At 44.9% G+C, this 23,666-nt stretch overlaps 2 protein-coding genes across 2 annotated transcripts in view; both read right to left on the bottom strand.

Annotated features, from left to right (window-relative positions):
* LOC144152025 (sodium-coupled monocarboxylate transporter 1-like) overlaps positions 1 to 23,666 on the bottom strand; it is a 90,605-nt gene that overhangs the window by 46,836 nt on the left and 20,103 nt on the right. The window contains exons 5-7 of the mRNA XM_077683217.1: positions 21,143 to 21,194; positions 14,309 to 14,376; positions 12,977 to 13,134 (exon numbers count right to left, since the gene is read on the bottom strand). Of these exons, the coding sequence (XP_077539343.1) occupies positions 12,977 to 13,134; positions 14,309 to 14,376; positions 21,143 to 21,194 (278 nt within the window). The remainder of the gene's footprint in view (positions 1 to 12,976; positions 13,135 to 14,308; positions 14,377 to 21,142; positions 21,195 to 23,666) is intronic.
* LOC144152400 (uncharacterized) lies at positions 2,368 to 3,729 on the bottom strand. Its single transcript, XM_077683668.1, has one exon. It carries the CDS (start codon positions 3,727 to 3,729, stop codon positions 2,368 to 2,370), a length of 1,362 nt encoding a protein of 453 aa, XP_077539794.1.

Below are 23,666 nucleotides of genomic sequence, written 5' to 3'. Positions count from 1 at the left end.
GCTTGACTTTTTGGAGTGCCAATGACCAATGAGGCCCGGTGTTTCGTATTTGGTGCAAGGGTACACCTAAGTATTGAAGTGCGTCCTTATCCCAAGTAATGCCACCAAATAAGGACGGTTTGGCACCCCATTCACCAAACCAAAATCCCTTTGTTTTTTCCATATTCACAGCTGCTCCAGACGCGTCACAAAACTGCCTGGTGAGATTAAGGGCTTCTTGAACGCTTTTTTTATCAGAACAAAAATAGGCAATGTCATCCGCGTAAGCAAGGACCTTAACCTCACAGGATAGCGATGAAAAGCCCCGTACTCTTTCACTCTGCTGAATACTAAGGCACAGAGGTTCGAGATATATGGCAAACAACAAGGGTGAAAGGGGGCAGCCCTGTCTAACAGACGACTTAATCGAAACTGGCTTAGACAGAACGCGGTTGACGACCAGTTGTGTGGTGCACTGTTTGTAACAAAGCTGAATGCCTTTTAACAACACATCCCCTAAATTTACCGCTGCCAATAGTGCGAATAGAAAATCATGAGAAACGCGATCAAATGCCTTTGAAAGGTCAATTTGGATAAGGGCCACCTGCTCTGCCGAATCAGACACACACTCCAATATTGAACGGGCAACATGTATGTTTGTTTGAATGCTCCTACCTCTAATACCGCAAGTTTGGTGAGGTCCTACTAAACTAGTGATGACAAGTTGAAGGCGCCTAGATAAAATTTTTGCGAAAATTTTATAATCTACATTGCAGAGAGATATTGGCCGATAGCCGTCAACTGATTTCAGCTTTTGTTCATCTTGCGTTTTCGGAATTAAAACTGTGTGTCCTAAATAAAAGGTTGGCGGCAAAACATCATGGTCGTATGCTGCTGTGAATATGTCTAACAGAACGGGAGCAAGGATAGCAGAGAACTTTTGATAAAACTCTCCGCTCAAACCATCGGGCCCTGGGGTCTTGTTTGTCTTGAGGTCAGAGATGGCAGCCTTAACTTCTTCGAGTGTAATAGGCCCAGAAACCAGAGCGCACTCATCGTCTGTCAGCTTTGGCAGTAAATCAATGAGAGAACTAAATTCTTGCCCCCGAGCTAATAGACTTGACCCCGCAAATAGCGTGCTGTAGTGGTCATGGAAAGCACTAGCAATTCCAGCTGCTTCAGTGTACTTAATACCGTTATGTTGAATTTCGATTACCTCCTTCGCAAGTGCTGACTCCCGCTCATCATTTAGTGAACGACGAGTGGGGTAACTATCAAAGAATTTTTCAGTTCTCGACCGAATTAGAGCGCCATGGTATTTTTCGGTAACATATTGCTGAAGTTGTGCCTTAACAATGCCAATTTCCTCTACACCCGATCCCGGACTGACCGCTTCGAGTTCATGAAGCCCTACCAATGTACGAGTTAGTTCCCGTACATAAAAACGTTTTAAAAACGAAAGGCGTGCGGACTCTTCTATTGCGCAATCCCTTACCTCCTGTTTGAATAAATCCCATTTCTGATATAAATAAAGACTGTGTGTTTCAAGAATACTAGTCAAGCAATCGGATATACGTTTACAAAATATTCCATCGGCCAATAAAGAGGTATTAAGCTTCCACAGATCCCATTGAGGCAGCACGATACGCGGTCTTGAACGTCCTAAGCAAACAGATACCATGCAGTGGTCTGTGAAGAAGATCGGGCGTACAATATAGTCAGAAATGCTAGGCATCTCTTCTGCTGAAATGTATATGCGGTCAAGACGGGCATTCGAATTGCTCTGAAAGTGAGTAAAGTGCATGGTACTCCCTTTTACCTGACCAACATCAACAAGACCATTATCATGCACTAAATCAGACAGGGTGGCTGCACTTTGGTCGTATTGTGAACGTGGTCTAGATCGGTCTTGCTCACAGCAGACACAATTAAAATCCCCCATGAGGAGGGTTTTCCGTTGTGTGCGTAGAAAATTCCCCAGTGACATAAAAAAGGAGTTACGTTCCCGACAATTCACTGGAGCATAAATGCATATGATACGCCATTCAACTCCTACCATAACAAGGTCACAGCAAATAAAACGCCCAGCATCATCTATACTACAGGAGAGACTGGAAAACTCAACTTTCTTGCTAATAACCAAAAAACATCCACCAGACAAGCCTGCAGAGGGACTAACACATACGTTGTAATGTTCTAAAAAGGGTTCTAATGCAGCCGCCGTGTCCTCATCACTGCAGAGGTTTGTCTCCTGGATGGCCGCAATGTCCACGCCCATCCGTTTAAGGAGGCGTAAAAGCTGGTATTGCCTTCTCCTGTTTCTTAGACCTCTCACGTTAAGTGTGGCCGCGTGAAATGCTATGACACTTGCCATTTTGTTGGAGCTTCTTAAGCGACCTTTTCACCTCCAGATGTGCCACCCTTGCGGGTGGTCTTGGATGACAGTGATTTTCCTGACTTTTTGGAGCCAGCCCGCGTCACAAGACCACTAGTCACCACAGCCATGTCGGAAGAATCTTGAGCATTGGACGCTTGCTTTTTGCCAGCGCTCGATGACTTGTCCTCGCCATCGGCAGGAGCTGGCCTCTTCACCGATCCGCTGTTACCACCCGGAACATCATCTGGTAGAGCCACAGCATCCGCCCAGGATGCGGACGGCAAGGTGACGGAACTTTCATCTCCACCTTCTCCGCACGAGACATCACTGCTGTCATCATCGCTGGCAGGTAAAGGTACCGCAGCATGAACCTCCCCTGAAGCGTCATTCGAAGCTGTCGAATGCGTGTCCATTTCCTCTTCCCGGTTCTGCTTACTAGACTGGGAATCATCCTGCCGCTCACGATCAGGTGGCACAGGGGAGGGCTCCAGTTCCCTGCGATCCACCGACGAAGAATCTTGAGGCCCAGCCTCCGGATTTTCCGATAGCACCGACTGGCCAACTTCACCTGATGCGTCAACGACCTCCGTCACATCCATGACATGAGCGGAGACGTCATCTTCAGTAGTTGATTCCTGGCCATGCCGAAGCTTGTCTGCGTACGTCATGACGCACCTTTCTGCGGTATGACCATATCGTCGACACTCGTTGCACCGGGGTGTTCGGCACTGCCGTCGCACGTGCCCAATCCTGCTGCACCGCAAACAAAGAGGTGGCCTTCCAGGAATCAGTACAAGACACTGGCTCCCATAAATGTCCATCATATGCGGCACATCAGAGACCGATACTCCATCCTTTAGTGTAAGGGACACCTCGCGAGCTCCAGTCTCCATATGGTCCATTCCCGGACACCGCCACATTTCTCTGGTAATGGATTGGGTGGTTCCAAATGGTTCGAGCGCTTCTGTTACTCTACGGTTTTCCATGTGACGCGGCACCCAAAGTAGCTTCATTTTAACATTCTTTGTATCCGGGTCAAACACCATACACTGCAATCCTTTGACGATGAACTTCTCCAGCTGGACTAGCTTCTGCTTGATGGCGCTCGAGACGCAAGTAACCATCCACACGTGGCTCATTTGGTATTGCCCTATACACAAGACGTCGCGGAGGTTGATCACGCGAGCCAGAGCATCCCTAAAATCGGGAGCACGGTATGGCCGGCCTTTCAAGTCCGCATGCAGGAAGACAGTGTTCAAGACAACATTACCGGTTGGCAGACGGGGAAGGATGATCTTGTACGTATCCATGTTAGTTCCGGACGAAGTAGTACCTCGGCCAGTGGCCGATGCGCTGTTTCCAGCTGAGAGCATAGAGAAACACAGCCGCTCGGAACGGCGTCTTCTTCTTCTACCCTCGGCCACGGGACGGCCTCTGCTAAGCTCGGTAATATAAGGTATATATTGTATATCCAGTTCACACTTTTATTTAGTTTTGGCATTTCAAGCAGCTTAGGTGACTATTGTTTTGCGCTCGTGCAGTAAGCATCCCCCAAGTTTCCACAATATATCACGTCTAGCAACTGCATTTCTTAGACGGAAAAGCGCACGCAGATGCGTAGTCGTGCTGCTGACCGCTGTGCTTGTTCGCCCAGCGCAAAAAAGTGCTTCCCGCACCCTAGTTTTACGCTGTACGGTAAAACTATCAGTTGATTTTATTTCCTTAGTACCTATATTGACTTCGCTGACTCTTCTCCCGCCTTCAAGAGGCCTTATATTTTCCTACTGGCGTACCAGTCAGCGAAGCGTCGCATGTGCGCTTGTGCAGCGCTTGTGTGAAGCGACCTGGACTTGGAGCTAGATACAGTGTACAAACTAACCAAGTAAAGAAAGGCACATTCTTCCATTCACAAACGTGTCCTGGCTTCGTTTCAACTGAGCGAACGAATTGCGACGACCCGTCGGCGGCCGGCGGACGAAACGCTGGGCCGACTGACTCTGCCTGAAGGCCGGGGAGCCGTGCAGTAGCGCAGCCAATTGCGAGCTCGGGTCCTCCCGACGTCACACGAAAACGCCACAGAAAATGGGTGAGCGTAAAGAGGGGAGGACAGCATTTTCGAAATAATTTTTCTGCTAAATAAAATCGCGTAAACGCGCCCAGAGTGGTCGAAACATTGCCGGTGGACTCCGGACTACAATTTGCGCTAGTAATCCCGCAGTGTTTACATATCACTTCAGTGTCCCTTTAAAGGCAAACTTAACTTGTTTACTGCATGGTGAGAGATGAGACGAAGCAAGACGAGAACGATTCCCCGACGGGCGAGGTTAGAGTACAGGACTCGACCGGAGTGATATCTTTGATTCACAGCTCCAACAGCAATGAACTTAGCGCTTTCGCTTTAGTGGTCATAATTATAGCTAAAGCGCTAACTTCAAACAAACGTTCCCTCTAGTTTTTGCACACGGCGCCAACAGTACAGACACACACAACCTTCTGTCCAGAGTGCGTGAGCGGTCGCTAGTAGCGGCGGCATGCTCAGTCCGATTGAGGGGAGAGAGGAGGACTCCGCAACGGTCTTAACGTCGTTCAAACATGTCTCTACACGCCTCGTCTGCCACATCCGAAGTTTTAATCACGCCGACAGCGATGCGCAAGCGATACGGCTTTTCCCAGGCGCGCTGCGGAATGTTGGGATCAGTTGGCGGTCGCTAGAAGCGCCTTTTCAAAAGGCGTACACAGCGGAGCTTTAACCACATAGAACAAAAACTATGCACAAAGCTTGCAGCATAGCAGCGCGCTGATTCGCAACATCGCCCATTAAAACATCCCTTTGTCTGCCATGGTTTGTGTCTTCCATCCTACTGCCGCGCAACATGTTTTGTCACTACTTGGTAGTGGGTACGGGTTAAGGTAGGCCCCCATTTCTCTGCTTTACGATAACAAGGGTAAGGAGCTGTCCTTTCCGCAGACATACCTGGGTTCGGCGCGTAAGACCGAGGCTCTCCACCTGACCCCATTCGTATTGTCCACCAGCCAGCTTTAGACGACGAAAATTTAGACTAGGAAGAATGAGGCAGAAATTAGCGCTTATGTGTTCAAGATCTAAAGGACCTCTACGAAGAGATGCACGACTGCCTGTAACAAACGACGTTCAATGACATCGAACAATTCTGGTACCGCTCTGGTGCACGCAACGAAGGCGTTTCTCAGAGCTGGAGTCGGGTGTCCCTGCGTCTTGAACAAGCGACGTCCGGGTCAGATGTTGGTCAACCCATTAAAACCCTGCATTGCCACCATGCTCGACTCCAAGGTGCACATTCAGGGCATTCTTGATCACTATGCCTGTGCCACTTACGTCGTCGACTACGTGATCAAGGCCGACCTTGCGGAATGTCGAACCTGCACTACGCCAGGGCATAGATGTTGGGGGAACACGGGTAGATGGGTAACACCGACGGTCTCAAGACCCTCGCTTTGAACAGGTTCAACGAGGTCGAGGTGTCGACTCAGGAAGCCGCGTGATTTCTCCTCCACCAGGACATGTCCAAGAAGATTCGTAGAGTCGATTACATTCCCACGTGCTACCCCGAGCAGCGAATTTGAATCCGCAACACCAACAAGGAGCTCAAAGAACTTCCTCCTTGGTCGGGCCGCCAGCTCTGCTGTTTCTCCAGCCTTGCACCAGTAGTGAAAGCTGGGCCAATTTTAGATGCAAAGCATCTCTTGCTCGTCGCTATGTCCAGCGTCCGTACGTTGTCCGCACCTCTCCCCCCACACTATGAAAAAAGAAATAGTTAGCGGCGCCCGGTTTTGATCCCACGACTCTCTGGCCGCAACGGGAGGTACGCGGCGCTCTTCCCACTGCGCTACGAAACCGAGACCGGAGCAAGTGCTACGAACGCGCCTTATGTCCTTGACTCATTCAAACTACGTCAAGAAGCTACTTATACAACCAAGGCACGCGAGGCTTAAGGTTAGTAGAAACGACGAACTGAAAACTTTAGAGGAGGATGTTAGCGTCTCTTGCTCGGGGGGATGTCCCGCGTGCGTGCCCCGTCCACAGCGCCTCTGATGATGATTGTGACAGGATGCCCCTAGGGACTGGCAAATCAAGAGAGAGAGAGAGAGAAATCGACTTTATTGGATCAAAAATCCTACGGAGGCTGCAGGCGGACCACGCAGGATCGCCCACAGCCCGGCTATTCTAGGCCTGTCGTCAAGGCGCGGTGTCCCCCCGACCTCCACTCGGGCCGGCCGGACCGCGGGCGGTCCCCAGGGCTCGCATCCCTCGGTCCCGCGCGGCATCAGCCCGCCCTCGAGATTGCCGGGCGAGAGCCGCCTCGACCCGCTGGACTACCTGCAACTGCACTTCATAGTCTCTTGACTGCATAGCCCACACCACGTCCGTCGGTAAGCCCCCCGGGTGTGACCCGGGTGGGCACAGGTCCGTAGTGCAGTCCCAGAGAATGTGGGTAAGAGTCGCTGTTGCACTTCCACACACACTGCACTGCTCACTGTCAAACACCTCCGGGCACACGTAGCGCGCCAGCGCCGGCGTGAGCACAGAGTTGGTTTGCAGCTGCCTAAACCGCACTGCCTGCTCTCGCGTGAGTCTTGGATGAGGCGGTGGCATGGTATGGCGACCGGCACGGTACCAGTCCAACATCTCGGCGTATCCCAGCAGCGGGTCCGCCTCCTCTTCGTCCTCGCTCACCTCACTGGGGCCCGACATTTCGCTACACCGAACACTCGCACTCGCTGCACGCACCACACCGCCACTCACACACCCCCCGGTTCGGCCTTCGTGCGGTTCCTCGGAGGCGTTCAGCGGGCCCGTCCCTCCGGCCGCCTCCGCGCGGTGGGTGAGAGCACGCGCAAATCAAAGAATCCATCACGAGATAGCTTCGCGTTCAACCACCGTCGTCATCTTCCCGTAGGGGAACCGCTGAAGAAGAAGGAGAAGACAAAGCTGCGAAAGTGAGGGTGTGTATGTTACTCTCTCCCCGTCAGCAGCGCTTCTGAAAATGATTTTGGCAGGATGCCCATAGAGGTTGGCCCACCAAAGAATCCATCACCAGATAGCTTCGCGTTCAACCACCGTCGTCATCTTCCCGTAGGGGAACAGCTGAAGAAGAAGGAGAAGAAGACAAAGCTGTGAAGCCGAGGGCGTGTACGTTGCTCTCAGCCGGTGCACCAACGTCAACAACCTTTACCTGACCAACGCCGACGGAGACTACCGATTCTGCGACAGAGACGACAACATCGACAAGAACATGATGGACGAGTTTCGACGCCTCGAGCACCCCCACCTACTCACCGTAACACAACAGTACTTGCGTGCCTTTGCCACCGGTGTGGACCCGGACGTGGAATTCCCTCTGGCGCTACTAAACACCAGATCACTCAACATAACGGCAACACGCCAGCTGCGCGGTAAGCGCGCATGCGCGTCTCCTCTCTCATCTCCTCCTCTCCACTACATCTGCTCTATATAATAAACCCGGTCCGCGCGCCGCTTCCCCAGTTGCTGCTTCGGTTCAGACATGCTGCACCGTCTGATGAGCTGAATGGACGCCAACAATTCTGCTTTGCATCACGACATAGTTCCCTTCAGGGAGATGGTGTAATTTTTTTATCAGTTTTTAAAGAAAAGCTGGGCTACTTTTGTCCAGCGATTTCGCGGAGGATGCGCAAGGTGACCGTTTGACCGGAGACACACCCCCGGCGACACACCCCTCGAAGCGCATCCCGTGATTCGCCGGGCCCGCTGTCGGCACTGCGCACAAGGCCACGTTTTCCATCGTTCTGCGCAGAACGAGCAGCGGTCGCCGCCGCCTCTGCGGCCGAGGCAGCCGACCACTCCGGCAGCCTCCCATAGGTTCGGCGCTGGGTCATGTCGGGCAACGTGACTCGTCTCGCGACCGGTGATGCTGCGTTCGCCGTGAACAAACACCGCATTCGCACCGGCAAACGCCGCGTTTGCCCGGCCTTCTTCTGTGAGCGTTGCACGGAACCGAAAGGCTTTGAGACGCGATCGGCAATACAGCTAAATGAAAGGGTAACCAAGCGAAACCGAGACTCAACCAGACGAAGCCAAGATTTTGCTTTGCATATCAAGGTTGGCTGAGCTAAGCCGCCGCCATTTTTTTGGTTTATCAAAAAGGCCCTACTGGCCCACGTTAACTTTTTTTAACAGTTCATATGATTGCGGACTTGCGTTTTGACAACCAGGACTTTTCTGAGTTTCTTTCTCTCCGTTTTGAGGGGCTCCAGTTCGGCGTTAAATGCATTCACTTGCTTTGCTGCATATTCGGTAGGTTACTGAGAAGGCTGTTTGGTCTTACTCCAGAAGCCAGATATTTTTTGTGATATCGAACCCATTAAATAGCTTTTGTCCTCAGGCGGCACACTTCTTAGGTAAAGACTGTAAAAAGGACACTGGAAACACAATAAACACAAGGCTTGATACAGAGGGCAACAGGGAAGATTCAGGAATTCAATATGGAATTTCTCTGCGATACAATTTTATGAAAAGATAATATTTTAGTATAGCCTCTCATACCACAACCTTCAAGCGTTGTTTTGGAACGTTCGGCGCTAGTTTGGACACCCTTGCAAGTATTACCACTGTTAACGACGTTTGGACAAACATTGTAGTACGTCTACATAGCAGTGCGCTTCAACATTTGCCCAATCTGCCAAAGCTAATTGAATCTCAAAGGAAATACTCGTGCTTCAGGGCTAACTTATAATTCAACCTTTACAGCTATGGGACATATTCCGCTGCTGCGGTTTCACCAAAGATTTTAACGCGATACCCATAGGTATAGCTCTAGTGGATGACGAAAGAATTTGGGATTACCCCGTTTATTGTTAGGCAGTTCTCTGTCCGTTGAAATGTGAATTAGAGGGGGACCAGGTTGTTTGATTTATATCTAAGGTTTCGATTTCGTACAACTTAACAAGGCTGCACCGATATTTTATTATCAGGGCGTAAAATTTGTAACTCCTAATTTCGATGTTCTGCTACGCTTATTTCCTACAGCTTTATTGAGAAGCTACATTTATTGCTGTTGTTTGTTTTACTCCTTGGTACTTATGCCACTGAGTTATATATTTGTCATAATGGAAGCAATCCAATGTGATCGCTTGCTTTATACTGCACTGAATTGAAGTGAACTCAAAAATCTTCAAAATGTAGCAGTATGTCGCACTACTGCCATTACCAACCCGGCAAAAATGTAGTATGTTTTGCATATCTGATTCAAATATTTTATTACACAATTTAATTTGTAATACGTGCTGTAAGCGCCATTTTCACATCTTGCAGATGGTAGAATTAGCGTAGCTTCACGCACATCCTTGGTCCTCGAAACCAGTTAAATTCATCCACTTCCCCACATACAAATTTCTTGTGGCATCATCCTCCAAATCATATCACGTACGGTCCGGCCGTGAGACGTTGCTTTGTAATTTACATCAGAATTATTTGTCAAAACGTGAAAACACTGTTGCTTTCCTTGTCTGGAGGTAGCGTCATTCATGCGTTTTCTTTCTCCTGATTTGGATCAGTACTGACAACTTGTGCGAGGTAGTTGTATTGTTCATCTTGATCTAGCATGTCCCTACATATGATGAAGAGAGCGCTATCGGCATGCTTATTCATCATTACTTTAGACTTATTCGTATTTATTTTCAGCCCCACGGCCATGGTTTCTGATTGTAGTTCCTCAAGCATTTATGAAAATCTGTGTTATCTCCCTTCTTGTGAATCAGAAATGTATTGGCGTTTTCGAGGGCTACTGGTACCTTTAAAATCATTAAGCATTCCTAAAATAGAGCAGCAAGCATTTCTAGTACAGTGTGTCTTCCCTCCATTAGAAGATCCACGGTTATGCCGTCGTCCCCTACAGCTTTTTCTCTTTTCATGCCCTTGAGAGCCTTTTATGCTTTGTGTTTTGTTATTAATGCGACATGGCCTAACATCGCTGGGGTAAACGATGATGTAGAATTGTTCTGCTCCTTTTACTATCAAGCCCGTGGTGTGCGGAATGTTACCCTGAATGTGTCTTTGATAGCGTAGATTCTGTCTTTTCGGATAGCTACCTTCCTCGTAGTTGCCTGTAAGCTTCCTGCACTTTCCAGCATTTCCTCAGCCCCTGCCATGTTGTATGTACGCATGTCATTTGTCTTACGTCTGTTAAAGGGACCCTGAAACATTTTCGATAAGCGCTTTCACTCTTTACTTCGCGCCTAGAACCACCGCGAAAGGTACAGTTATCGCCAGCAGGGAGCGGCACCGCCTGGTTTGCTCGTCGCACCAGATACGCGTTCCAAGTTGCTATCGAAAAGCGTTCGTTGCTGCAACTGAAGGACAACCAACCAACAGCCGCTACATGGCCTTTAAGGACGTGATTTCAGCCGTCAAAGACGTCAAGACCGCGAAAGGGACAAAATTGTTTGAGCCAGTTTACAAGTTACCTGATTGCCATACAGCAGTAATTTTTGGCTGAGGTACTTTGCTACCGCCTAATCTCAGTAATGGGTGTGTTGGATGACTACGTTCTGCAAGTATTAGGATTTTTAAAAAAGTTGAAAAAAGTGTTGCAGGGCCCCTTTAATCGGTTTCGACAGCTCTGATAATTCAGTTTGAGCCGCCGTACTCCTAACCTTCATGTTCTTAGATTTCGCAATGACTGCCTTTGTTTTCTGGCTCAGTTTTCCCGTCTGTTTCCGACATGCTGCTTATTCCCCAAGAGAGCGTGTTGCTTGGCGTGTTGGTTGAGGTCTACAAACATACTGAGTGGCGCCAATAGCGCCTGTTTGTGTCTTCTTTCTTCTGTGTTGTTTATTTGCCACTCACTATGTTTGCTTATTCCACAGCTGCTGCTTATTGTGTGATTGCCGTTGTGTGGGTGTCATTAAGCTTCTATACTATCCTCGTTCTCTCCGTTTAGAAGCGCGAATTTGTTTCGAAGGGTTATTCTCAGTTCTTGCGCACTGGCTCCGACTGATTCACTGTGGGTTTCTTACTTTTCCCAGGTTTTCTTCTTTTTGTCATGAGAATCAGCAATACCTTGCAGCTAACCATTCTGTGATCCGTGCTTCGAATCTCGCCTATCACCTCTACGCCCTGCACAATACCCCGGTTTCCCCCTTACGAGGAAATCAATTTCATTTTTTGTTGAACCATTGCAAGTTTTATATGTCAATTTCCTATTCTTATTTTGCGGAAGAATGTTTTGTTTATGGGAAGAATTCAAGTATCATAACCTTAGGTTATGACTCTTCAGTTCTTAGGTTATGGTTATCTCCTCGACTGCTCCTATTCCGGTGCAAAGTAGGTATGGGCTGGGCTGCGCTGGGCTAACACTCCCAAATAAAGGTCAGTAAGCTGCCTTATAGAATATAAAATTAATGCATCTTGCGGGTGACTACATATGGAGCGGGACCTTGGCGCCTTACTAAACAACTGGAAAGCAAAGTTAGGTCGGCCCAACCGGCAATAAAAGGAATGATGATAGTAGTAACAATTAGGGATTAGAAACAGGCTTCTTCGAATTACGTTCTGCAGGGAACCTAATTAGGCTGCTGCAGCTTCTGATGATGATGATGATGATGATGCTTTTTCTTTGTCAAAGTTGCGATGCTTTTCTTAATTTTATTACGTGTTGGCAATGCTTGTCAACGCTTTCTTTCGCATTCTTTTATGTCACGATTCTTCATACCATGTATATATTTTTTTCTCGTCTCTTGTGTTGGTGTTATTACACTTCACAATTTATTTATTTATGCCGCTACTGCTAATGAACATTGTGATATGCTGAGTAATGCTTTACCATTTTTTAATATGATAATCTTCCTTGGGCTACCTAAACCTGGAAGTGTTGGTCTGTTGTACGACTGCATGTCTCTCTGAGTGTCTGTCTGTCCACTGTATGTCGGTCCCTCCATTCAGCCGCCCAAGCAAAAGTTATATAATCTCTTGAACGAGTATTTTAATTGCAAAACCCTTCTCAGCCACTAAAACTTGTACTGCATCTCATGCTTTCCGACATTGTTGAGCAAAGAGACACCATTAAACTATTTGAGGCTACCAACAGTGCAGAACTGGTACTACCAGTGTTTGATTAAATAAAAATAGCTCTCCATTTTTCTGATAGCAAATTGAAACAAACGCGCTAAAAACAATGTTTTCACCTAAAACACAAAAACCTCGTCCCCGAGCATACACTTCAATGCGGCATTCCAAGTACAACAGTAACAAAAAGTTCCAATAGATCACGCGCCAGCAGTACGAATGCTGGAAGATTGAAATGACGAGCAAACCTTCACCGTGTTTACAGTAGAAGTAGGAAAAAGGAGGGGAACACCGTGAGAGTTTGGTTTGAGAAATATGAGACGCATTTGAGCGCCAGGGGTGCCTAAGACATTTGAGGCTTGCGATGGCATTTGGAGCAAAGTTAGCAGAAAAAGCACCAGTTTTTCTTGTTTCGTCAAATGTGCTATCAGTTGTTCTATAACAATATGCAGTCCAGTGCATGTAAAAAATTCCCATAAATCAGAAATACATTTGCCCACCAAACAAACTACAAAACCGAATTATAAGTAATTACTCACTCGGCAACGTATTTCTTCAATTGGAAGTCAGCTAGGGGCTGTATTGTACTGTTTGGTGATAGGCAGTCAACCACTATTTTAAAAATAAATGCCGTCGGAGCCACAAGAACAATCACAATCTGCATGCAGTCCGTCCAGACAACACCTCTAAGTCCTCCCTAGGAAAAACAAAACGAAGAACGCTCTTACAATTTTTTATCCAATGTACAAATTAGCATTTTTATCTGTACTGTATAGCATAGCACATGGCACCGTTACAATGCGAAAAGGTACAAAAATTTTTATGAATAAGGCGTCCAGGGCAAATGAAATGGCTAGCGAAAAACGCACAAAGTGTACGAATACCAAGGAATAAAACAGTCTTGTAAAACTAGGATAAACATGGCCTCACCCCCAAACACTTAGCCAAGCATAGCACGAAAATTGCAAAACCTAACGAAACTTAGCGAAGCCTTGCAAACCCTAGCAAACCCTGGCAAAACATGGCAAAATCGGAAGCGGAGTCGACCCCAATCCCCGCTATTTCTGCGGCCTTGCACCACTGCTGCACGCTGCAGCAATTTTTTGTTTACATTTGTAAACTACAAAAACGAAATTCCATACATAATTTATGTTTTCCATCCCGTCTCCGGAAATTGGTTTTGCTATGAGAAGAGACTCATCATATAATCAAGTTTTTTCAAAGAATATGCAGGGCTATTGACAAATTTCAAAAATTTCTTCTCCTAATTTAGGTTCAGCTTCTGTTCTTCATGCGGATCACCGCCCACCAATGACACGCTGGTTTAAACAAGGAAGTTACGAGACATTCCTAAAACATTCCTATACGTATCCGGCGGTGCAATCGTGTATTTCCGAAAGGAGTTATGGGAAACTAACGTGCATCGTTTCAATAGTAGTGGGGGCACTCCTAAAAGCAGTTGCACCAATGCGACCCTGAGTCCTTAAAGACTTTACAAAGTAGGCCTAAATACCGCATATATAAGAGACAAGCGTCACGGTTCTGGAAAATTACAAAAATATTTTAAATGACACTTTCAATGAAACCGACATGGTGTTATAAGCGCTGGGGGCACATGTCATACAAGCCGGTAGTGGTAAAATAATTTTTTCGCAAAGCTTCAACGGTTGATAAACGCCAAGATATATTATAGTATTACGCCGCCATGCATAGGGCCTACATTACCTCTTTCTAACGCACAAAGGTAATGCATCGCCAGTTAACATTGAACTATTTACGCTGGCAATGCTTTGTGTCGACCAAAGCAGCTAATTCTCGTTGAAGGTACAGAAAATTTCAATTTGTAACAAACAATCTTGACATGTTCTCACCAGGGCAGTGTAGATGGTTCCTGACAAGCCCATGCACGCGATGCTCCAAAAAAGTGGTGCTTTGAATACTGAAATTTTACAGAAAATTGTCTTGAACTTGAGACGTTGCAAAACATACAGAAGGCACAAACTTTTGCAAGTGGGCCAATGACCTTGTCAAAATCTTTTAAAACGTTTTACAGCGGTGCTGTATTATACTAGGTTCAATACATTTTTTGATGGCTTCACATCCAAACTCCGAGGTTACAGGTGTCCCAGAAGCGCCATCCGTTCTATAGCACGGTGCGCTCTACAGCATGCGCTTCAACTTTGTGCTAGAGAAAGTGAACGAACAGTGCCCCAACGAGCAGGAGGCAGGTCGAAGCCATTCAACCGCTCAAGGCGGGAGCGAATCGTGAAGCTGATTGTGTCAGGCGGCAAGGAGACGACGTCGTTGGGGGCGGAAACAAAACATCTCATGCACTCTTAGACATTACTGTTATCCCACTCCATACGTTATAAAGGGCGTATTAACAACCATTTCGTTTGTTAATTGCGCTTACAGTGCGACACTGCCCCCTTGGTCGTAGTCAGTGATTTCAATGATTACGCGCCGTAGGGAAAAAGAAAACGGTTGGAGCATTTCCTGTTGCAGACATTTCGCTTGCGCTGGAACACCGATACGGCCCATCCGACCACCCGGCTGCACACGTACATCAATCTGGCATTATTCATGAATGTGTCCACAAGTTCAAGTATGACGATCAGCGCATACCATGGGCACAACAACGCCATTGGGAGCGCCCTGCAAGTGAACATAACTTGGAAGCTCTGCTGGTCATCCACACTCGCGGGGCGAATTGGCCTTAAATTTTTTTGGAGAATTTTTTATCGAAAATTTTTTGTTCAATATATTTGTACCGCTTGTTAGAGAAATCAGGGCTTTCTTTAGCCAGAAAAGAAAAAAACATATTAGGGAATGTTCAGTACAGTGATCGTACTACTCTCAAACTGGCACTAATATACGGGGGAAATATACGGAGAAAATATATACGGAGAAAATAAAACATCACGACTTCCATTGTTTTTCTTAAATGCTCGACTACAACTTCGACTTTCTTTGTTTACGAGTACTTTAAAATACCTGTTGGTTTTGTTACCTCTCGACCAGTTCCTGTCAAACACCTCTCGGCAAACACCTCTGGAGGTTACGGTATAACTAAATGGACTGCTCTCAAGATGTGCTTGCGTTTTCACATTGCTGTGAATTTTATTTGAATATATAATTTCAGCACTTGTTCTCGCTTTTCAGTGTATGGTTCAAGTGACTGTTGAAGATTATGCGGAGGAAAACACGAAATAAATATACCCGTAAGAGGTTTAACTGCTTTTTTGTAAGCCTGACCATTTAGTAAAGGTGTGTTTTCTTCTAAAGGCGCAGACATTTCAAATTCATAGATGCTACCACATTATCTAATTTAAAAGTAACCGCTTTCAATACTGAAGGATTATTTTGCGAAAGGTTTTCACAAAGTCAACGTTAAAAACTCAGTGCATGAGGTCACTTCGACGATAACCTGTTACAGCCTGTTCAAAATGCAAGCATAGGAAATTGTGTAAAAAATTCTAGACAGCCAAAAATAGGCACGAAGAAGCAATATTAAAACCAGTATGTTTTAACTCTGAAGACTGGATAATTTTACTAAATGTTTTGATTCCCGGTTGTGAGTGATACCAGTTTGTTTTCCGCATTTTTATGGGCGAAGATGGTTACACGAATATAGTTTGTCATGTCTGTCAGAATGCATGCTGACAAACCTCAATTTAGTTTTTTAAACATCAAAACTGACATAATCAGTTTTGGTTGTTTCAGTTCTGGAGCAGGCTGTAACTGCTTTTTTTAGTGCTAAACACTTATTATTTGTACAATTATACGCTGGTGAATCTTGTAAACCTAGCCTTTTTTTCTTGTACATAAAACCCACGATAGCTATCGTGATTTTTTTGTATTTTAACTCTCATGTTTCTGGGTGTGTCATCAAAGTGCTCTGTTGGAACTTTTTGATTGTATGCGCACGTGTAGTTTTGTTTTTCTGTGACCCGAATGTTTAAGTACAGAAATATTTCTCTAATGTGTAAAAGTGTACACTCATAATTACGCGGAAGTGATATTTAGAATGTCTGTACAGCTATACCTGTATTACGTGTAATTGAAATTTCCCGCTTCTGTCCATTATTTTCTTATTAGACCCTGCACTACCTTCTGGCTATGGGTCCAATCAGTGTGCGTAAACTTCATGTGACAAGTGGTAATAAACGCTCAATCAATCAATCAACCAATCAATCAATCAATCAATATTCGCAAGTTGGATTAATTTGTTCCCTTGTTTTGTCGTCAATATCCCCACCACCATTAGCTCGCTCCTTTGTGTAACCTGAGCAAGTATCTCAAACCACTAAAATACCCTTTTAGTTAAAATATGTGGGGCCGAGATATGCTGCCTAATTTTCAGCACACGAATTTCAACTCGTGGTGTCTTAGCCGACTATCAACTTGTCGCCTCATATTGTCGAGCCGTTGTTTCGTCAGACCGATAAGACTATTATCTTACGTAGGTTTTTCGTTAGATTTGATATTAATCTATTTATCTCCTGCATATAACACCTTCCGGAGTTGAGTCCACAGCTCATAGAAGATTAGTATTTTAATCACCACTATTTCCCGCCCCGTGGTAGCCCAGAAAGTTATTAGGGGATTTTTTTGCTCCATGGTTCAAGATACATCATTTTCCACTCAGTTCGGCCATCTATTATGAGTACAATTGAGAATGACGAAAGCTCAGCAAAGAATATAAATAGCTCCATCTCGCTGCTGTGACGATGGGTCCAAACCCACGAAATAAGCTGCACCGAGTGTTCCTGTCCACCCTTTATGCAGCCAAAATAGTTCATGCTTTTTACTTCTGTTCCTAATAAAAGAACTCCATATTATTTATAGATGAAAATGAGCTGTATCGCTCACAACTAAATGAAGTGAAAATCATGCACTAGTGTGCAAAATCTTACATTGCATACACTTGCCTACAAGGATACGTTTACTAGTGTTTTTTTTTTGTTGTTGTATCATCATTTATTTAAAAATCTAACGGTGGGGCCACACCTTGTAACCTCCTTCTGTAATATTATCCAGCCCCCACTGTACACTTAAAATCTGTCATATTAAACTGGAATTGAAACTCCGAGCTAGGTTTTAGTTGGTTAGCTCAAAAAGTATTACAAGAGCGAAAATACCTAATAATTTATTATAGCGCGCTGTCACATCCGTGCCTTGCTGAATATAACCAAATGCGTTAAATATTTTAGGATAGATGGTAAATATGATATTTTGTTTTATTTTCAAAATTGTTCTTGAAACTTAGGCTTCAGTAAGGGTTACTGTTTGGTTATCTGAAAGGGCTGCATAAACATATGATCGTCAAGAAAGCCAACTTGTGGTTATCATAGCGTACTTACGGCAGACAAATTTATTCGCCATATTTATTTATCAATTGTATCATTCTGAAGGTGTAATACAAGCACTATTCTTGAAGTGGTCTACATTTTATCTAAGCTAACGATCAGTACTACAGTTCGGCTCAACGACACTTTCAACGATTTGCTAAGCTTTTGTAACAAACATCATATTTTAAACACGTCTATCAGTTCTTGCGTGTCCTGCAAGTATTACTTGGCAAAACTTTCTTGCCCTGAAATGTTTCCCATACATTAAAGACCGGCGACGTCAATGAATTCTCCGGCCGATATATCATATTGCAATGTAAGCAAAGTGTAAGCTTACGACAAATGTGGGTTCTTCTCCGGCCACATTTCTTAGCAGTAATACCCTAGCTTTGTAATGGAGGTGTCTGCGCCATACAAATTCTTATAACGTCCCAGGCATTTCTTCTAAAATAGGCTCCTTGATTTTAAAATGATTCAATTCTTGCAGCGACGTCATGAGACGTTAAACTCGTTTTACAGCCTATAGATATATGCTATATGTGGCTTATTGATGTATCCTATAAGCCGAATGTCTTGTGCCTAATGGCATAAAGGAAACCTGTTGTTGAATGCGCGAGTGCAACTAAATTCTCGTTCTGGTATCTATCTACGCTCATGCATTTTGAGTATACAGAAACAGTATCAGGGCATGGCTGCCATTAACATACAATGTTTTATTTCTGATTTTGATTCAGAGTTAGAGCATTGTTTCTTCTTTTTCTTCATCTGTCATTTGTCTTGAGGTTTGTGTCATGGTTGGTTTCTTCTTGCGCATAAAACTACACCACCATTGTTGACGAAAATTGTTTGTTTATCTTGCGGAACTTCACCGGTCTAAAGCCGATCCCATCATCGAACAAACGCCAGCGACCCTCCAAAATCTCCGCCATGTATCTCTAAAAAGAACTTCGTTTAAACTAGTATTCCTGATGGTTTTTATTCTTGCATCGATCTTTTATTCCCCGTGTTTATATAGAGGCAGAAGTATTATTTCCCCTGTTTTATTCTACATGCTGCATTTAAGGTTTTCAACCATATTTTTATTTTGTAAGGCACTACCTTGTAGACTCACGCGCCGCGGTGACGGCGTTCCTTACGCGAATGACGTCTGAGTACCAAAACTAGGGTTACATTCCTTCCGCTGTGGACACTTGCTTTTTTTAAACAAGAAAACGACCACTTTACTAAATTTAGGTGTCCACATAACATTCAAGGCTGCAGTGCTGAAACTAAGTTGCCCCCCGGTTGAGTGCGATTGGTAGCCCACGTGCATTGCATCAGAGGTGGGGCTCCAAATAAACCTTAGTTTCACGTTTCTTTCCAAACCTTTCTTTCTTCCCCTTTGTATTTTATCGCTCTTCATTTTGTTCAGATATTTCTATCATAGCTATGGACGAATAAGTCCAAGAAGATTCTGTCCTGCGAAGGTAGTTACCCAGGAGAGCTGTATTGCAGACATCCCCATTTTATCATTGGTCGACACGGTACAGTCATCACCGTGGTCAACCTCTTCTTCCCCCTTCAGGTCCGGAACATATGAACGCGGATACTTTTGTAATTTACCAGCGTGTACCTAGACGTGAACCGATCGTGAGTCTGTCCGTTTGCCACCCAAGATTCCAGAGTAACCATTGCCTTGAAACAGCGCGCCCGTTCCAGTGTCCAAGTGACACAATACGACTACCTCTCGAAGGACGGCATCATGTCCCATATCGGCACAACGAGGCCAGTAAATCATTCCACCCACTGCTTAACACTGACTGCTGTCAAATAATGGTGTTCAATGATGAGCACGAAAAATGGCCCTATTTACAAGTAACAAGTACAGCGCGATCAACACCATGACGCTCATCTATCATCCCGCTTTCAAAAATAAATGAGCTTCCTCGCAGCCTAGAGAAACACTTTTTTATGTCCATAGAAGAATCAGTAGCAGAGGTTTTTTTCGGACAGGAGTAAAAAATGGGAACTCCCCATCACGAGCGGTAAAAGAAGGCGTCCTTGTCTTCTGACGGGGCGGGCACCAGGCTTTAAGCAGTGTGCAGCCACATGACTGTCGTAATTGACAAATAAAGGCGTAGTTTTGAGTAAATATTATTGATCAAGAAGGCTCTAGAGCGTTTAAAAGCAGTGAAAAGCATAATCCCGTAATGAATAAAAACAATACTAAAGCTCAACAGTAAAAACGTAGACTTTCTACGCACATTTTCCTTTCTTGTGAAGAAATTAAAACAACGAAAATAGAACATGCTATTTGTGCACAAGAATGCAACAAATTACGTCCAATACAGACATATAGAGAGGTATAAGTTGTTTGATTCATGTTTTCAACTTATCTGTTCGTGACCCGTGTTTAGAGTAACAAAGTGAAGAAGGATAAGCGTTACACTAGGACACTACCTGGTTATCATTTCTACAAGCTTAAAAGTTATTTCCTGGCTTGGCCCAATTAACTTTACTTAGGCCCAAGGGCTTAGGTCTAGCTTATGTGCATTGGTACGCAAGCTATATTAAACATCGCTGAGCAAGTGTTTCTTGGAAAATAAACGTATGTCATCTGTAGCTTGACAGTCAACAATAAGTGAAATTAGTTTGCGCTTCAACATCTCATGCGGGTTTGCTGTCATGGGACAGATTTTGTTCTGCCCCTTTCTATTTCAATCTGGAGCAAATTGTACATTGAAATATTGTGTCCCGCATCCCAGTTTAATGGTGAACATTATTGTGGGATTGTTACAAATACAAAAATGAATTCCCCTTGTCGGTTTCTGGATTCTAACGACGCAAGGATGTTTCAACATTCTGTAATGGTCTATGTTCTTGACATGTAGTGTTAAAGCAAACTATCTAATTGCTGCTGCTTCTTGCGATACGCCTTTTTTATCCCCCCCCCCCCATTTCCTTTATCTTTGGAATGCCTAGTGAAGCCTGCTGGGGAAAGGGCGCTGGCCTGAGTACGGTTAATGCAAGTGTTTTGAGCAAACTGAAAGAAGTAATAAATATCTTAAGAACATCGCCCCCCAAAAAAACTTCCTGGACGCACATTCCACAAATTATGGTCAAAAGGTTTAAATTACCTCGTCCTATATGTTCCACATATAGAAACTTTCCCAAGCAACGAATGGTGGCCTAGAAACCAAATTCAAACTTTTGTTTCACATGAGGCCCTGCTCTGCAGTGCTGCGTCTTCGTTTTGTGGGTTGCCCTTAATTTACGGTAATGAGGTTCTTCTTTACGCACAATAAACGGATTCGAAGTATAACGAGAATTCTTTGGTCGAAGAAGATGAGTGAAACATGGATAGTATATACGTACCTGTAACAAGCGTTAGAGACGCCGCCAAAATAGAGATGGCCCCAATGCTTTGCTGACGAAATAAAGAAACAGTATAATTGCGTTTGTAGATGCGGTTGCATACACAAAAGACCGGCATTCAGTTTCTCGACGCCGGAAGGAACGTTGTTGAACGATGATAAATGTAGTGTTAACATCTTTGAAGAAATAGGTGAACTTTAGAGTATCTGTAGCAGGGTCTATTTCAAAAAAATAGTGCTGATATGCTTTATTCAAAAACACGCGATAGTGGCCGCTTTAAGTGCAATTTACACAAAGTAGCGTAGAGTTAGCGGTGCATAGTATGCAGATTAGCTTTACGTACTTTACTTGCAGTATTGTTGCCCGAAAGAAATTTACCCTCTGTATTGCAAGCCTCGGCTGTTGTAAGGAATAGAGTAGGTTGACCCAGATGGCTCAGCGTATTTCAAAAACGCAAGAACCGTTCAAGACGCAGCTGCTAGCGCAATCAAATATGGATGACTGAACTTCACCCAGTGTTCTATATTTCAAGAAATCGCGCAACGGTTGAATCAGTTTTTAATTCTACCCTTTACTACCCTGTGTGGGCCGTCTCCCCTGGCATTCGATAAATTTCTGCTGTTTTCGGATAAACATCAACTCAAATTTCTAAGACGACTTTCCCAACTTCAAAATTTTCTTCTACGAAATGTTCAACACCCTCTATTGGCGTCTTTTTTGTGGTAGAAGCCGGCTTTCTACAATACGCGTAGTTAAAAATACGCCACAAGAAGCAAAACCATGCACCTCTTGTACATTGTCGTCCACGAATACAAGATACATGCATTCCACCGGAAGAGGGAGGTTGTAAATATACTTCAGATAACACTTCCCCCGTGAATGATATTCCCTCAAAAACTTTCTCATTGGGAGGTAGGCCTCACCCGTACCTAGGACAGGGGTAATGACTGTAACAAGGAAAACGTTTTACCACCGTAAATAACAATGGCGACGATAAGTACCGCGTGTCTTCTATAACCACGCTCGAGCAAGTAGTGTATTTTTTTTTCTTGTGTGGAAAATGCTTTAGCGTACCTTACATTCGCTCAAATGGGGCACTTTTAGGAAATGCACTCAAAATTACTCTCCTGAGTGACAACACGGTGGCCCGCAGCTTCTAGCTTAACCTTTGATGTGCTTTTATTAATAACTCGTTTTGAGCACATTATCTACTGTTCTATTTCAAATTCTGCAGTATTTCATTGGGCACTGTGGATGATTATGTCCATGCAAATATTACTTGGTACAAGGCGGCCTTGCGCGCAAAAAAACGGCAGACGGAAACTGAGCTTCTGCTTTATAAAAATAGCTGTTTTTCGGCTCGCGTTAGAACAGTGTTTTACGGAACTCTACCTACGTTGTGCACATGATTGAGCGTGCACTGGCGAAAGTGATTTGCGAGGGGTTATGCATGCCGAGGCAGCACCCGGTGTGAGAAAGTGCGGAACTATGGTCACAATGAACATGCCCATGGCGGGGAATGGGGAACTATAACACAGACAAGGAACGTGTTTTGCCGAAAAAAATTACCGTTTATTCTAATATAGTACGAAAATTGTACGAAATGTTTTAAACTGACAGATTTTATATTAGTAACAGTGATTTTCTTATATGGAAGGACTAGTGAAATAACCTTAACAGTAGCTATAGATCACCACTCCTAGTTAGGTGTAAATTCTTAGTTTAAGCTATAAATGGTATAAATAACACAGGTTTCCAGATACCCGCCGCCATGGCTCAGTGGCTAAAGCGTTCTGCTGCTGAGCACGAGGTCGGGGGCTCGATTCTCGGCCACAGCGGCCGCTTTCCTGGTAGAGGCGAAAAGCAAAAACACCCGTGTTTACAAGATTTCGGCGCAAGTTAGAGACCCCAGCTGGTCAAACTAAATCCAGAGCCCACCACTACGGCGTGCCTCATCGCGTGCGTTGCGTCCGCGCGTTAAATCCCAGAATAAATCAAGTTTCCAGCTTTGAGATTCAGATTAACTTTCTGCGTACGCGTAATTCCATTCAATGCAACTGCCATGCTTACGTGTATAATGTTCCGTATAGCGCATCTATGCGCCATTTCTGTCCAGACGATGTTTAAAATGTAGATTTTACGGCGGCAGAGTAAATAACCAACAACAAAAGCCACACATTCCGAAAATACATGCAACTTAAGAGTACGCGTGCTTTTCTCGCTGCTAATGTACTTGATCACGCAAAACGGTAGCTTGCGTGACATGATGGAATCCCCAGTAGCAACACTTCTGTGCCACAGATAAATGCAGGGAGACATAAATAAATAACCGGGCATTTCTATAGCCGCACTTAAAGGCTGTATTAAAAAAAACGACCGTATAGATACTTTAATGCGTGAACGAAAAGGCAAGCAGATTGCGCACACTATGATAGGAGATGAGTACAGGCTGGAGTTAAAAACTGGCGCGATAAAAAGTCTTGAAATGTTTGGACGCATGAGCGTGGGTAATCAAAATGTGCTC

The sequence above is a fragment of the Haemaphysalis longicornis genome, unplaced genomic scaffold, assembly GCF_048455015.1.
Source record: "Haemaphysalis longicornis isolate Haplotype H1 unplaced genomic scaffold, Haemaphysalis longicornis Haplotype H1 scaffold_9, whole genome shotgun sequence".
NCBI classification, from domain to species: domain Eukaryota; kingdom Metazoa; phylum Arthropoda; class Arachnida; order Ixodida; family Ixodidae; genus Haemaphysalis; species Haemaphysalis longicornis.
Note: the sequence above shows the minus strand (reverse complement) of the source record. Positions and strands in the feature narration are given on the sequence as shown.